This window comes from Lathyrus oleraceus, chromosome 5 (assembly GCF_024323335.1).
Source record: "Lathyrus oleraceus cultivar Zhongwan6 chromosome 5, CAAS_Psat_ZW6_1.0, whole genome shotgun sequence".
Lineage (NCBI taxonomy): Eukaryota > Viridiplantae > Streptophyta > Magnoliopsida > Fabales > Fabaceae > Lathyrus > Lathyrus oleraceus.
Window position 1 is genome coordinate 354,924,893 of NC_066583.1, and position 13,557 is coordinate 354,938,449.

Sequence of the window (13,557 nt, forward strand, 5' to 3'; positions counted from 1 at the left end):
GCTATATATAATGTTCTATTTGTTTAGAGATTGGTTTATTAGGCAATTTTAAAGAGTTAAAATTATGTTTTTTAATGTCATTAAACCAATTGATAATTATAAAGGAACATCAAATCTATAGGCGTGAGTTAGAACCCTAACTACTTGGATACTAGAAGAAGAAAAATTCTAAATGAAGGTTTGTTTTAAACTTGACTTGGATGAAATTCAGAACAGCCATGCTCAAACATTTTCAGCCCTCAATGATCCAAAGTCCTTTTAACTTGTGGTTGAGTCTTAAACAAACGGAAACCGTGGAAGAATATAGAGAAAAATACATTTTTAACTTTATTTTTTTTAAGTATACAAGACTTTACTGTGTTTTCATCTAAAGATCAAAGATTGGCTCTAATACCATATGATCAGAGTAAAGATAAATTGTTCCTTCTCTACTTTTTATTCATAGAGAATAATAGTACACAATGATTGACCAAAATCCGTTAAATTATAAGACACGGTCATATATCACAAAAATTCAGGATTCTCTATATATTGCAGACACCCTTTTTGGGGATGGAATGAATTTTGCAAAGGTTCTGTGCAACAAATCAGTAATATAGTAATGGTTGTGGCCTGAGAACAAAATGTATTTATATTAATACAACAAATGCACTGGATGAACCTGTAAAGTGATTAATTGATCCAAATAAGCCCTTTGCAGCACCAAAATGACTTATTCTGTACACACCAGGAGTCACACCCTGCGGTATCCTCCATTCCATGGTTGCTTTACTCATAGGACTGAGTTTAAAACGCCTTGACCACTTAAAACGCAGACAGAAATCATCATCGTCGTAAGCAGGAACCCAAGTGTCTTTTCCTTGGAGAATTTCCACCAGGGCAAAGGTGCCTTCTGTCAAAAGGTCATTTCGAGGGCACGCAGACCAAAACGAAACTGTCACAATGTCACCGCTCGTAAAGGTGGAGTTCTGAGGTACGTCAGAGTAAACATCACCAAAATTTACTCCAAAAGGGGTTCCGTCCACCACAACAGGTGGCAGCAAGCTTACTTGCTTATCCAGAAGATCAGGAGGCAGTGGACCGGTTTCTACTGGTTCGCCGCTGATAAGAGCCTTTGCAAGCTTCTTAAACTCTTGAATGTATGCATTCAGCGTGTGTGGGCCGTATAGTGTAGAAGCACCCTGACGGCAAGAAAATTGAAGTCAGAAAGAGAGTTACATAGACTAGATATACAAAAGAAGTATTTGCTCCAAGGTTTATGTCTCGTATAACTGACCTCGTATCTTTGCACCTGGTATTCTTCATATGTAGTTGCGTACTGCGAATAAGCATTGCTCAAAGCTGCTATAACAACGTGAACCTTTTCAAAATCCTTGTGACTACTTAGTACCGTCTTCACTGCATCGCGTAGTCTCCTTCCAGCCATTGTTGAGATTTCTGTCAGAATTAGAAATGTTATGAACAAGTTGAGGTTGTGAAGGATAGACATCCTAAAAACAACATATTACTGCAAATAAGAGTGTAGGAGACGATTTGGTACCTCCTGGTACACACAGAATAACAAACTGCCCAACCCGGAGGATCTGAATCGGAAGTATCGAAGGCTGCAAAATCAACATGATTAAAGAAACCTTTAGACAAGTGAAAGATGTATTTATATATGCGTGGCTGAAAACATATGCGGTAAAACTGCTACATGGAACTTCTGTGAACGTGATTAGGAGGAAAGTTAAAACACATAGCATTAATAGTATAATTGATGTAATTCAATACTACTAGATCAAAATATAGAGAAGAAAACTCTTATGGGCAAAAAAATAGTAACTTTCAGATAAGGAATAACTTACTGCCCAATCATATGGTATATTCATTTCACCGGTATCAAGCAAAATGGGCTTTGGGTGTTGACAATCAATTTGTTTCTTGCTTATTGTCTTAACTAGGTTGCGGACTAGCTTCCAGAAATGACTTCCCTGGTGTACAATCAGAACAAATAATAAGTATAAACCATAACATATTGTTTGGATAAACAGCTTAATTAACTGTTTATAACATAAGTGTTCATCATATAAGTGCTTATGTTTAAGTTATTTCCATAAAATAAAATAAAATTGTTTTCATATAAGCTATAAGTTGTTTTCGTAATCTATTCTGAAGAGCTTTCGGAAATAAGTTGAAAACGGCTTAAGAACATGTTATAAGTTGTTTTCACAAGCTCTCTCAATCAGTCTTACTAAGTTACAAGTGTTTATATTACTAGATAAGCTCAAATAAGTCAATTCAAACAGGCCGTAAAACTACAAGTCATAAAAATTAATAGGCATTAATTACCTTATCGTCGCCTTGCTTAAAATCAAAAGATCCAGGTCCATCGGTTGTTCCGGCAGCAAATGCAAAACCCATTGCGGCAGGGCATGTCTTAACAACCTTGTCAACTCCTTGATCAGAAATAGTCACCTCAAGTTTGGAGAAATCTATATAGGCGTGTCGAAAATCAACCTCCCCTTCAATCTCTTCAGCTGCTGCATTGAAGAGATCCGCTGCTTTTCTAAATTGTCTTTCTCCTATAATGCGGGTACTTTCAAATTCATCTGGATAACTGTCATATAAGTTATTCGATGCGAATTAGTGATTTCATAGGATTTTTTAGCATTGCATAAACCAGAACATGATAACATTTACCTAGGTCCTAGGCCATAGCAGAATTCATTCCTCCCTCCACATGTACTATGATTGAAGTCACAAGGTAGCCCAGTGTCTACACAAAAAGCTCCAAGAACATTTGGACTGACATCTCCAGAATTCGATTGGCAGAATCCAGCTACAAATCGAGGCTTGTCAACATTCCTAGGAGCACCTCTCACCCGTCGGGTAACACTCGAACTTTTGGTAACTGGTCTACCAGGAGGAGACTGGAAAGAGAAAGCAAGTTCCAGTAATTCATGATCTGCATCAAAGTATTTTTAATGAGAATATAAATATAATTAATACAAAGCAAGGTAGCACTCATTTATGTTTCATCAGGCTACTCGGTCGGTCATAGCAAGCATATTAGCAACTGGTTTGGATTGACTTAATTGAGCTTATCTACTTAATTGAGGTTATCTACTGATATAAACACTTGTGAGAATGTTTAGGAGAGCTTATGAAAACAACTTATGAAAACAGTTTATTTTGTTTAGGAAATCTATAATGGAAAAGAAGCTAATAATTTCATCAATGGTTGCATTATACCTAAAAGCAAAATGTAAGTAACATACGATTATCACGAAGTCCAGGAATTATATTTGAGATTCTTTGAGGCAAGCCATCATTTCCGACTACATCAGAATCCATTCTTCCAGAATCTTTTTCCTCAAACCAATCTTCCATAAACCGTGCAGCCGCACCTTTATTATCCCCGCTGATTAACGAGTTTCTCCGACCCATTGAAGTCGGGTGAGTAGCAAACCAACTGAAGCTTCCAACAGGTCCCCTTTCATCATCAACAAACTTTAAAAGAGTCATTTCTTTATCAACATCATACTTATATTTACTTCTCTCTGAAGCAGGATTATTGAGATAAGCACTTGGACTTCGGTTCACACCAGCGTCTAAAAGCTCTCCTTCATCAACAAATACTGATCCGGGACGGAGATTTTCATGAGCCTGAATAATGCTTTTCTCGATACCATCAACAATAACATCAAACGACTGACGCACAAATCCGTAAGATGTTATAATATACAAAAAGTATTGAAGATAACCCCCAGGACCCGCATGAGTGTGAGTTCCGCTAATAGCTACATTCTTTTCCGTATACATCTCACCATATCTGTCAAACAAAACAAAATTACAAAATCAACACCGCGACTATTTCAGATCAAAACAAAACATCAGTTACCAACTAATCACACTAACTCTACCTTGCTTTCAGCCTCTCGATTACTTTGGTTGTCACAATTTGTGAACCCATACAAGCATCAAGGTTCACAAAAACAACCCTATTACCCTTCGACGCTGCTACAATGAAAGCACGAGCGCGAAGCCTGAGGTGAATACCGGATGCAACTTGTTCTATTTTAGCATACCCCATCAAGTTAACATCAGCAGCAGGACCGGTAATGTCATAGCTTCCAAGACCAACCAAGTAACCCGAACCACAATACACAACAATAACATCACTCTTTAGTAACAGCAGGAGTAACAAAACTGTCCAAATTCTCATTTTTGTACACACCCTCCAAATATTCAAATGACAAAAAGTATTAAACTCCATCACAATCACAAACCCTTCAATCTCAGCAAGTTCTTCTCATTCTGCTTCACTAAACACACCACCAAAAAAGCAACAACAACAATAACAAATAAGCAAAGATTCAGTTATTATAAAACTGAATCACAAATAAACAAATGAACAATTTTTCAGAACTACATATGCTATGTGCATGTTCAGTATTACAGTTTCATTATGAATCACAAAAAACAAATTTTCAGAACTATATAATAAAAATATTGGGAATAATAAGATAAAACTTTTACGATACCCAGATAAGAAAAGTTGCGAAATTTACATGAAAATAAAGATGGGGTGGTCTTGAAGTGTGATCAACGGATTACAGAAAGAGTGAGCCAGACGAGAATATGAGAGAGAGATTCCAATCTGAAAATGGGGTGTGAAAGCTGGAAAACTGAGTTGGTGGAGAAGTTGGAGCGATGTAGAGTGACGAGGAGCATGAGATTTGGATGTTTCGCAATTTGTCATTGTTCTTGTTCCTGTTTCATGTCAACTCAAACCAAGAGGAGAATTTAATAATATTATCTTATTCGATTTAATAATTTAATTTTCATTTTACAATCAATTTAATAATTTACTACTAATAAACAAATAAAAAAAGATTCCTCATAATTTACTACTAATAAACAAATAAAAAAAATTCCTCTACTACAAATATTATTAGGGTAATGTTATGCCCTAAAAACACAAGATAAGACATCCACTTATAAAAAATTTGTATTGAATGAAACAATTATAAAAATAATTTTAAATATTTATTAAAATCAATATCCAATTTCTAATCTAAAATTATTTTCTTTAATTCTTATCTTGTGTCCACAAGACACAAATTAACATCACCCATAACGTATACTTTAAATCTATCCGCCTAATTTATTATTTAAATAGTAGTGTAAATGTTAAAAGTAAGAGAAATTGTAGTAGATAGTAAAAAAATATATAAATAAATGTTGATGCAAAATTGAACTTGGATCAATAATTTATTTTAATTTTACACAATTTTAATTGAAAATATGATATTATTTGTTTTTCAATGTGTGAAAATGATAGAAGATAAAAATAGAAATGAATTTATTATACCATGATATTTTAATGTTTAAATAATATAAAGATATGGATCTTGTTCACTTGTGCTCTTGGGATATTAGTTAGAGTTACTAATATTAAAAAAATTGTGTGGAATAAAATAAAATTTTAAGTTTCAAGAAATTAAATGCACGCATTTCAATAAAATATTTTTATAAATATATCATTAATGTGTGCTATTGGGACACATGTTAGCATTAGGTCTTGCTAACTTGTGTCCTTGAGACATAAATTAAAGTTACTATTATTAAAAAAAATTACGTGGAATAAAACAAAATTTTAAGTTTTAAGAAGTCAAAATTTCGGTCTCTATTATAATAAAATAATAATAATTTTACATCATTTAAAAAAATTAATTGATTTTTTATTTTATGTAAAACCAAAATAAAATTTATTATAATCTAAAAATTGTAATTATTTTAATAATGGTGATTAAAATTTAAAATTATTTTTTATTTTATTTATAATATTAGTCGATGAGAGAAAATATGTTATTAAGAGTTTCAAATTTTACTCATTTCTATTAGTGGTATTAGTGTGTTTGTTTTTGTTTCAGGTTTTAAAAGTATATTATTGGATATATGGCTATGGAAATATTGGGAAATGCATTATTCTAATGTCTCAAGTTTAATAAAATAATTTTAAGATATTTTTTATCTCAAAAAAAAATGTATACATAGTTTTTTTATTTTAAGATTTAAAGAGTGAAAATATAACATTTCTACAAAAATAAATTTAATTAATTATAACTTCTAAAAAAATGTATACATAATTATTTTAAGAATCTAAAATTTTTACCAAACATTTAAGTTAGAAATAACTCTTTTGATAATAATGATCCTAAAAATACGATTTCAAATAATTTTAATCCCAAACAAATACACCCTATTATTTCCATTCAAAAGTAATAAATCAAGAATAATTGTTTCAAATATATTATTACCATTGCGACTAATATATTTAGGAATAGGTTGGTTAATATAGAATTGTTATTTTAAGTTTGACTTAAAAATCATTTATGATCACATTTAATGTCGGTTGTCACGATCACTAGGACGTGGCTAATGAGATTCCCTAGTAGTTCTCTCACTTGGCATCGTACTCTATGTCCTAAATGTAGGATGAGTCGTGAGTTTCCACTTTAAAAAAAAAGTGAGTGGTAAAGAAAAAAGAAAAAATAGGGAGGTAGATCCACTTAAAGTTTCCAATCTAAAAGAGTTTTTTAATACAAAAGATAATGGCTAAATATCATTATTAATTTACTATGGTTTTGAGATTCATTTTGATCTCAGAATTTAAAAAAATAAATTATTTGAGTCTTTTAAATGTTGAAAATATATAATATTTGTTCTTTTTGTCAAATTTGTTAATTAAAATCAATAAAACAGTTTATGTGGCATTGATTAATAAAATAAAAAATAATTCATAAATCCAAATTCATAATTCATAAACTCAAATCTAGAATTCCTACTAATTAAATTGTGATGGTATAACAAACTCCTCAACGCATGAATCATCGGCTTCAATTTATCTTTAACTCAAAATCCATAACACAAAATTTGTTTGAGAGTCATCGTGATAAACACAGAACGAGAACAATGTGAAAGAGTGGTCATCGTTAAAAAGAGTTGATAAAGTGTCGTTGTAGCTATTGCTAATTAAATTGATTTGTAGTTTGGGGGATTAGGGTTTCGTCATTGAATTCATTCTCATGTGTGATTTGCTTATGTTGCCTTAAATTTCAATAGGATTATGCGTTATAGACCGTGGCTACTGCTTTGTTTATGTTTTTTTTTATAATTATTTTAACAATAAAGGAAGGTGAAATAAAATAGAAAATTAAAATTAATTTATAATATTATTCATAAAATTGAATTACACAACGATTGAATAGAAAATCAATGACTCGATTGATCGTAACGTCCTACGGTTCCACATCCTATCGCATTTACTTGTCTTCGAGGTCTCTCACAATTTCCCTAAGGTGTTTGGAGTCTTGCAGTATTGGCCTAAGGCAAAGGTGGTTGGTGGGAAGGTCCTGACACATTTAAAGTATTTTCAATCATATCTCCCTAGGAGTTAGGGGTTGCGTAGTCGAGTTCGGTGTCCATGTTCTCGTAGTTGGGTCAAATGGATGGGTTACGTGTGGACGGGTTGGTTGGTTGAATTGCAACATTGAATCGTTTTGGAAACAAAGCAATGATTCTTGTGGTGTAAGAAAGTCATAAGGTGGTTGAGTGCTTTGACGATGTGATGTTTGGGTGTACATTGGTGGGGGGCTATAATGGGATGGGATGGAATCGTATGAATTATCGGGACTATATGTGTGAGTGCAACTTTCTGTTTATATAAGTTTTGTATGATGTCAAAAATTTTCATTTAGCATTTATGTACATTGGACGGTATCAACTTGAGTCTGGTTATGTATTTTGCATTAGGAAACACGATAATATTGGGGCTATCTATCTATCTATCTATCTATCTATCTATCTATCTATATATATATATATATATATATATATATATATATATATATATATATATATATATATATATATATATATATATATATATATATATATATATATATATATATATATATATATATATATATATATATATATATATATATATATATATATATATATATATATATATATATATATATATATATATATATATATATACTTGGTATATGCATCATTGTCTAGTAAGGTTTCTAGTGAGTAAAACCTATACGAAATCGAGATTTTAAAGAATTTTCATCATCTTCAATCTCACTTCTATGCATGCACACAATCAAACTACACATAATCATTTATTTATTGGGTATCATCTAGATTGGGATTGATAACGTCCAATTAGGTTATTTGTACCATTGATATTGGGTTGAGAATTTTGAGGATTTCTAATCAGAAAACTAAGGTGGGGTTTTTCTTTAAGATCGTTAGGGTTTGAAGGTTTTGGACAAGATTATGCAATTTGGATATGACCTAGTGAAGTCTTTGAAGAACGGGAGGTTCTTGGGCAAAGGAGTATCATGTAACAGTGGATCGCATTCGTAGATCTTGGGTTTCAATAAGTGTGCACTTGGAATTAATTTGACCTAGTGAAAGCTTTGAAGAACAAGGGGTTTCGTTCAAAGAAGTAGCGTGAGAATGGTGAACTGAAGCAACATTGTTGTTTACTTGATCAAGGGTTTTGGAGGTGGTAGAATCAACATCAAACATAGGGTTTGTAGGGTTAGAATTCTTCATCTCCTCTATTCACATATTTGTAAAGTAAGATATAATATAATATCTCAATTTGAATTCAAATTGAGGGCAGTCGTTCCCATAGCGAGGTCGATTAGGGAACTGCCTAAACAAATCCATGTATACTCTCTCTCTCTCTCTCTCTCTCTCTCTCTCTCTCTCTCTCTCTCTCTCTCTCTCTTCGTCTCTTTTTATTCTCGATTCACAAATTATCGATTGCATTAATCGTTTGATCAATATTGTTTAGATCATAATTTTGAACACATTTTGAAATAAGTCTTGTTGTGTAGATCACAAACCATTTGATTGTGATTGGATTTCTAGAACAACAAAACCACGTAGAATTCCAAACATTGTTGATCGCATACTAAGTGTTCTACAAATTTCCTCACTTGTATTTTTGTGTGAATTATCATTGGAGATAGACTTATCTGCATTACTTTACATTCAACTAGTTGAGATTAGTTGCTTTTGATTGATTTGTGAATCATTATCATACCATTATCTTTAATACGCATATCCAAGATTTTTGTTAATGGTTTTGGTTAAAGGGAGAGCTAAAATTTCAGATCTAGATTTTTTTTGGAGAGAAATTTTAGATCTAACTTTTTCAAGATTTTTTTTACTATTTATCATAAGTTCACATTACCTCTCTCTCATCCTATTTATTCATGAAAAAAACGAATAAGCGCCAGTGAAGCTAGCAGAAATATATTCAAACGTAGCGCACGTTCGAACATACAACAGAGTCTCCATCGAAATTTATTTATTCTCGAAGGAAAGGGAAAACATCGATAAAACCCAGGGGAAAGAGATAATTGGTTAAGGAAGTCGGTTATGCAAGGTGATTGTATTAACACCCCGTACACCCATGGTACTCCATGGGAACCGTTTTGATTATTCTTTCTCATATGAGTGTGATATCTAAAGGTTACTCGCAAAAGAATAAGGGAAAATGAAGGAAATATATACAGTGCGCGGTGAGGATTGGGACCCTCATGCCTACGTATCCTCATAGTGCAATGAAGAATTCAAAGTTCCGTAGTTCATGGAACTAGTGGTAGGAGATGAAAAGAAGTCGTGACAACAAATATGGTTTGAAACAAAGAATCATGTTGTTTAAACTTCAACAAGAGGTGAAATATGAACCTAAGAGTAAAACTGGCATTGACCAATATATAGATAGTCTGAACATCTGCCATTATATGGTATAGCCGAAAACAAGGGAGTTAGGTGTTTGGTTTCATAGCACAAAAAAATCTTGGTTCACAAGGAGACACAAGATGAAGCTTAAAAAGGTAGTGTGTTTGGCTCAAATAATAGGGTAAATCACATGAAGTGAATGAAGGCAGAATTTGAATGCATCATGGATATGAATGGAGGGATGCCCTAAGGAAGGAAGAATAAATAAGTATGCCCGCAGAGGATTTGAACCCTCGTGCCTACGTATTCTCACTGTACAATGAGAATTTAAGAAAAATTGCAGTTTATGGAACTACGAAAGCAAAGGAAAGATAAGGAAGTGTTTGCCTAAACAACTAGGACTAACAAGACAAATAACTTCAAGGACATGATTGCAGTGATGAACAATATAACTTGTTATTTTTCCAGTGGAATGGACTTGAAATTTGGGTGAATCAATTTGCATGGTACTTTGGAAATTTGATTTGGATTTGTTGCAAGGTTTATGACCATCTCGCTCCTTTTGCTGGTAAGGGATAAGCATTCTGGATTTGTGATTCCATCCTCTTGAGAGGGATGTGATATGATTGATCGCTTGATGGGATATTCTCCTTCTAAAATTTTGAACGCAAGTTTAAACTAACTGAAGACTACCCTGCCCCTGGTTAAACATGAGGGTTTTATGTATAAATAAAGAAACTCCTACTACGCGGCCCAAAAGGGTTGACTATGGATTATCTTCCTTATATCTCTGGTGTTTAGGGATTTGAGCAATGCCTTACATCATCAGTACGGTCTTATTCAAAAGCATACATGCAACGATCTTGCGCATTTTAATTGTATCATTCTCTTTTGATTTTGTTTGAACAATAGTATGATACTGACAAAATAAAATATGAGTGAACACAAATGAATTTAAGCAGAACATTCACGTTTTTTTCATTATTATTATCATCTGAAAATCAGACAAGTTTTACAAATGAACAACATATAACGAACAAGAAAATATTACAATAGAGACATGATTAAATCAATATGATATTGCTATCCTTGATACTCCTCTGAAGAGGCAACTGAATCTGAGCAATCTTCACCACTAACTGCATTCACAACTTGTCTATAGTGATATGGCAACATATTGGTTATGACATTGGGTGTTGCCTCAGAGAATGACAAAACCTTCTAATCAATCAACTATTCTACCCTGGCCTTGAGAACCAAACAATCATCTATAGAATATCTTATGTATCCGACGTGGAGTGCACAAGACACATTAGGATTATGCTTGTGATTGTAGGGAGGAGTCGTAGGCGGAATCTCCTTTGGCACAATTTCCCCTTGCTGGACAAGATGCGGTAGAAAATGAGTGTATGATATAGGGACCTGGTCATGCTGATGACACTTCTTATCATAACGTATGCGCTGACCTTGACTCTCCTTGTGAACCACGAGTTGTTTGCGTTGTAAAACCAAACACTTAATTCTTTTTCTTTTTGGTCATGACAATAGTGGGTATGTCTAGTTTCCTTCACGTCTTAGTCTATACCAGTTTTACTTTTGGGTTCATATTTTCACCCATTGTTAGAATTCAAAACAGATTATCCTTTGATTCAGACCATACTCGTTATCACACTTCTTTTCACCTCCCATCACTAGTTTTATGAAATATGATTGCTCTGATTTTCTCATTGTACTGTGAGAATACATAGGCACGAGAATTCATATTCTCTGCGAGCTACCTTATTTATTAACATTTCATTCTTCATTCATCAATCAAAACCATCTTTTTGAGATCAAACATATAATTTTCCTTGGACTCCATGTACATCCTTTTAGGATGATATAGCGACAATCCACCTTGTGAACCAAGAGTTGTTTGGCTTGTACCCAAACATTTAATTCCTTCTTTTTGGCTAAGACACCTGTTTAATCTTCGGTTCAGGGTATATTCCTTCATGGATCCAAGAAACCTTTCTCCTTTGATTTCAAATTGATTGTTCCCCAGTAAGTGATGCATTATTCCATGTACTAAAACAACATTGCAATTACCCCTTGAAGTTGTGTTTGTCTTGTGAGTCCATATTGCTTAGACATACACTCTTTTGCTATCATTATGTTGGTACAAGTTATACCTTTTCATCACTTTCAATCTCTCTTTTTGTTCTCGTGTTTCCACAAACTACGAATGCTCTAACTTTCTCATTGCATAATGAGAATACGTAGGCACGGGGATGTGAATCATTGGCGAACATAATCCTAATTATTCCTATTTCCACCTTAGGGCATCATCCATATCTTTCATGATCCATTATCTACCTTCAATCATTGAACCGTTCACTCCAATGACACATTGTTTCTTTGAAATCGAAATACAATTTTCTTTGGAATTTCATATACACCCTTTTATGACCATATGATGACAATCCGCATTTGTACCTAGAATTGTTTGGCTCGTACCCAGACATTTAATTCCTTCTTTTTGGACTAAGACGTCATTTCCCTCTATGGTACAAATTCCATTTCTCCTATGGATTCCAATGTATACCCTGACCGTTGGTTTCAAATTACATTCCTTCAGTTACTTGTTACCAAATATTCAGTTATATGACTCTGGTCATTCATCCATCCATCTCAATGATGCAATCGTATTCTACCTTCATTCACTTCATGTGATATGTCCTATCTTTGAGCCAAATACATTATCCTTTGTGCTCCAACTTGTATCTCCTTGTGAACCAAGAGTTGTTTGCGTTGTAAAACCAAACACTTAATTCTCTTTCTTTTTTGTCACGACAATAATAGGTATGCCTAGTTTCCTTCACGTCTTAGTCTATACCAGTTTTACTCTTGGATTCATATTTCCACCCTTGTTGAAATTCAAATAAGATTATCCTTTGGTTCATACCATACTCGTTATCACACTTCTTTTCACCTCCTATCACTAGTTCTATGAACTACGAAGCTATGAATTCCTCATTGCACTATGAGGATACGTAAGCATGAGGGCTTCAATCCTCACCAAGCGCTTTATCTATTTCTTTTTCTTTTCCCCTTATTCTTTTGCGAGTAATCCTTAGATATAACGCCCATTTGAGTAAGAACAATCAAAATGGTTTCCATGGATGTAAGGGGTGCTAATATCTTCCCCTTACATAACCGACTTCCTTACCCAATATATCTCTTTCCTCCGGGTTTTATCGATGTTTTTCCTTTCCTCCGTGAATAAATAAAGTTTGATGGCGACTCTGTTGTATGTTCGAGCGTGCGATGCGTTCGAGTATATTTTCGTTAACTTCAGCCAGAAACACTGTTTTGTTGTGTTTCTACAACTGCATAGACCATAAATAGCACACCAATTTGGTTTCATGCGACAACAATGATATTTTCCTGCACATCGACTGTGATTACAACACCAACTGTCACGTTCATGTTGTCACACAAACTACAACACAAAATCAATGAGAATGATAGTGGATATGAATTGATGTGTTTTCAATGGTGTTGATGAAGGAATTACTATCTTTCTGGATTGAGAACTTGGAAAAACAATGAGCACAACAACGTAATTATTTTTTAGAAAGGTAATAAAAACGTCGCTTCTCAACCGCCAAACAAAATGATAATAGAAGAAAAAAAATATAAATTTGTATACTTTTTCCTCCAATATTAGATTATGCAAAATTCATACTAAATTAAGTTGAATAAATAAAATATTTTTATAAGATTTATTCTTTATTGAATCTTTGCTTAAAAATTGTC

At 33.3% G+C, this 13,557-nt stretch overlaps 1 protein-coding gene across 1 annotated transcript; it reads right to left on the bottom strand.

Moving 5' to 3' along the window:
* Nucleotides 1-502: 502 nt before the first annotated feature.
* LOC127084646 (neutral ceramidase 1) lies at nt 503-4,770 on the bottom strand. Its single transcript, XM_051025134.1, has 9 exons — nt 4,554-4,770; nt 3,906-4,307; nt 3,261-3,814; nt 2,683-2,947; nt 2,332-2,599; nt 1,848-1,973; nt 1,541-1,604; nt 1,277-1,437; nt 503-1,181 (listed from the first exon to the last, which is right to left on the bottom strand). The coding sequence occupies exons 2-9, from the start codon at nt 4,256-4,258 to the stop codon at nt 630-632; spliced, it is 2,343 nt and encodes a 780-aa protein (XP_050881091.1). The 5' UTR covers nt 4,259-4,307; nt 4,554-4,770; the 3' UTR covers nt 503-629.
* Nucleotides 4,771-13,557: the final 8,787 nt, after the last annotated feature.

Bases quoted from the DNA above. Each gene is read 5' to 3' on its own strand.
- LOC127084646 (XM_051025134.1), bottom strand. From the start codon at position 4,258: ATGGAGTTTAATACTTTTTGTCATTTGAATATTTGGAGGGTGTGTACA. The intron at 2,948-3,260 runs GTATGTTACTTA...ACTTTGATGCAG, and splicing joins TCCTGGACTTCGTGATAATC to ATCATGAATTACTGGAACTT. The intron at 1,605-1,847 runs GTAAGTTATTCC...TTGATTTTGCAG, and splicing joins ATATACCATATGATTGGGCA to CCTTCGATACTTCCGATTCA.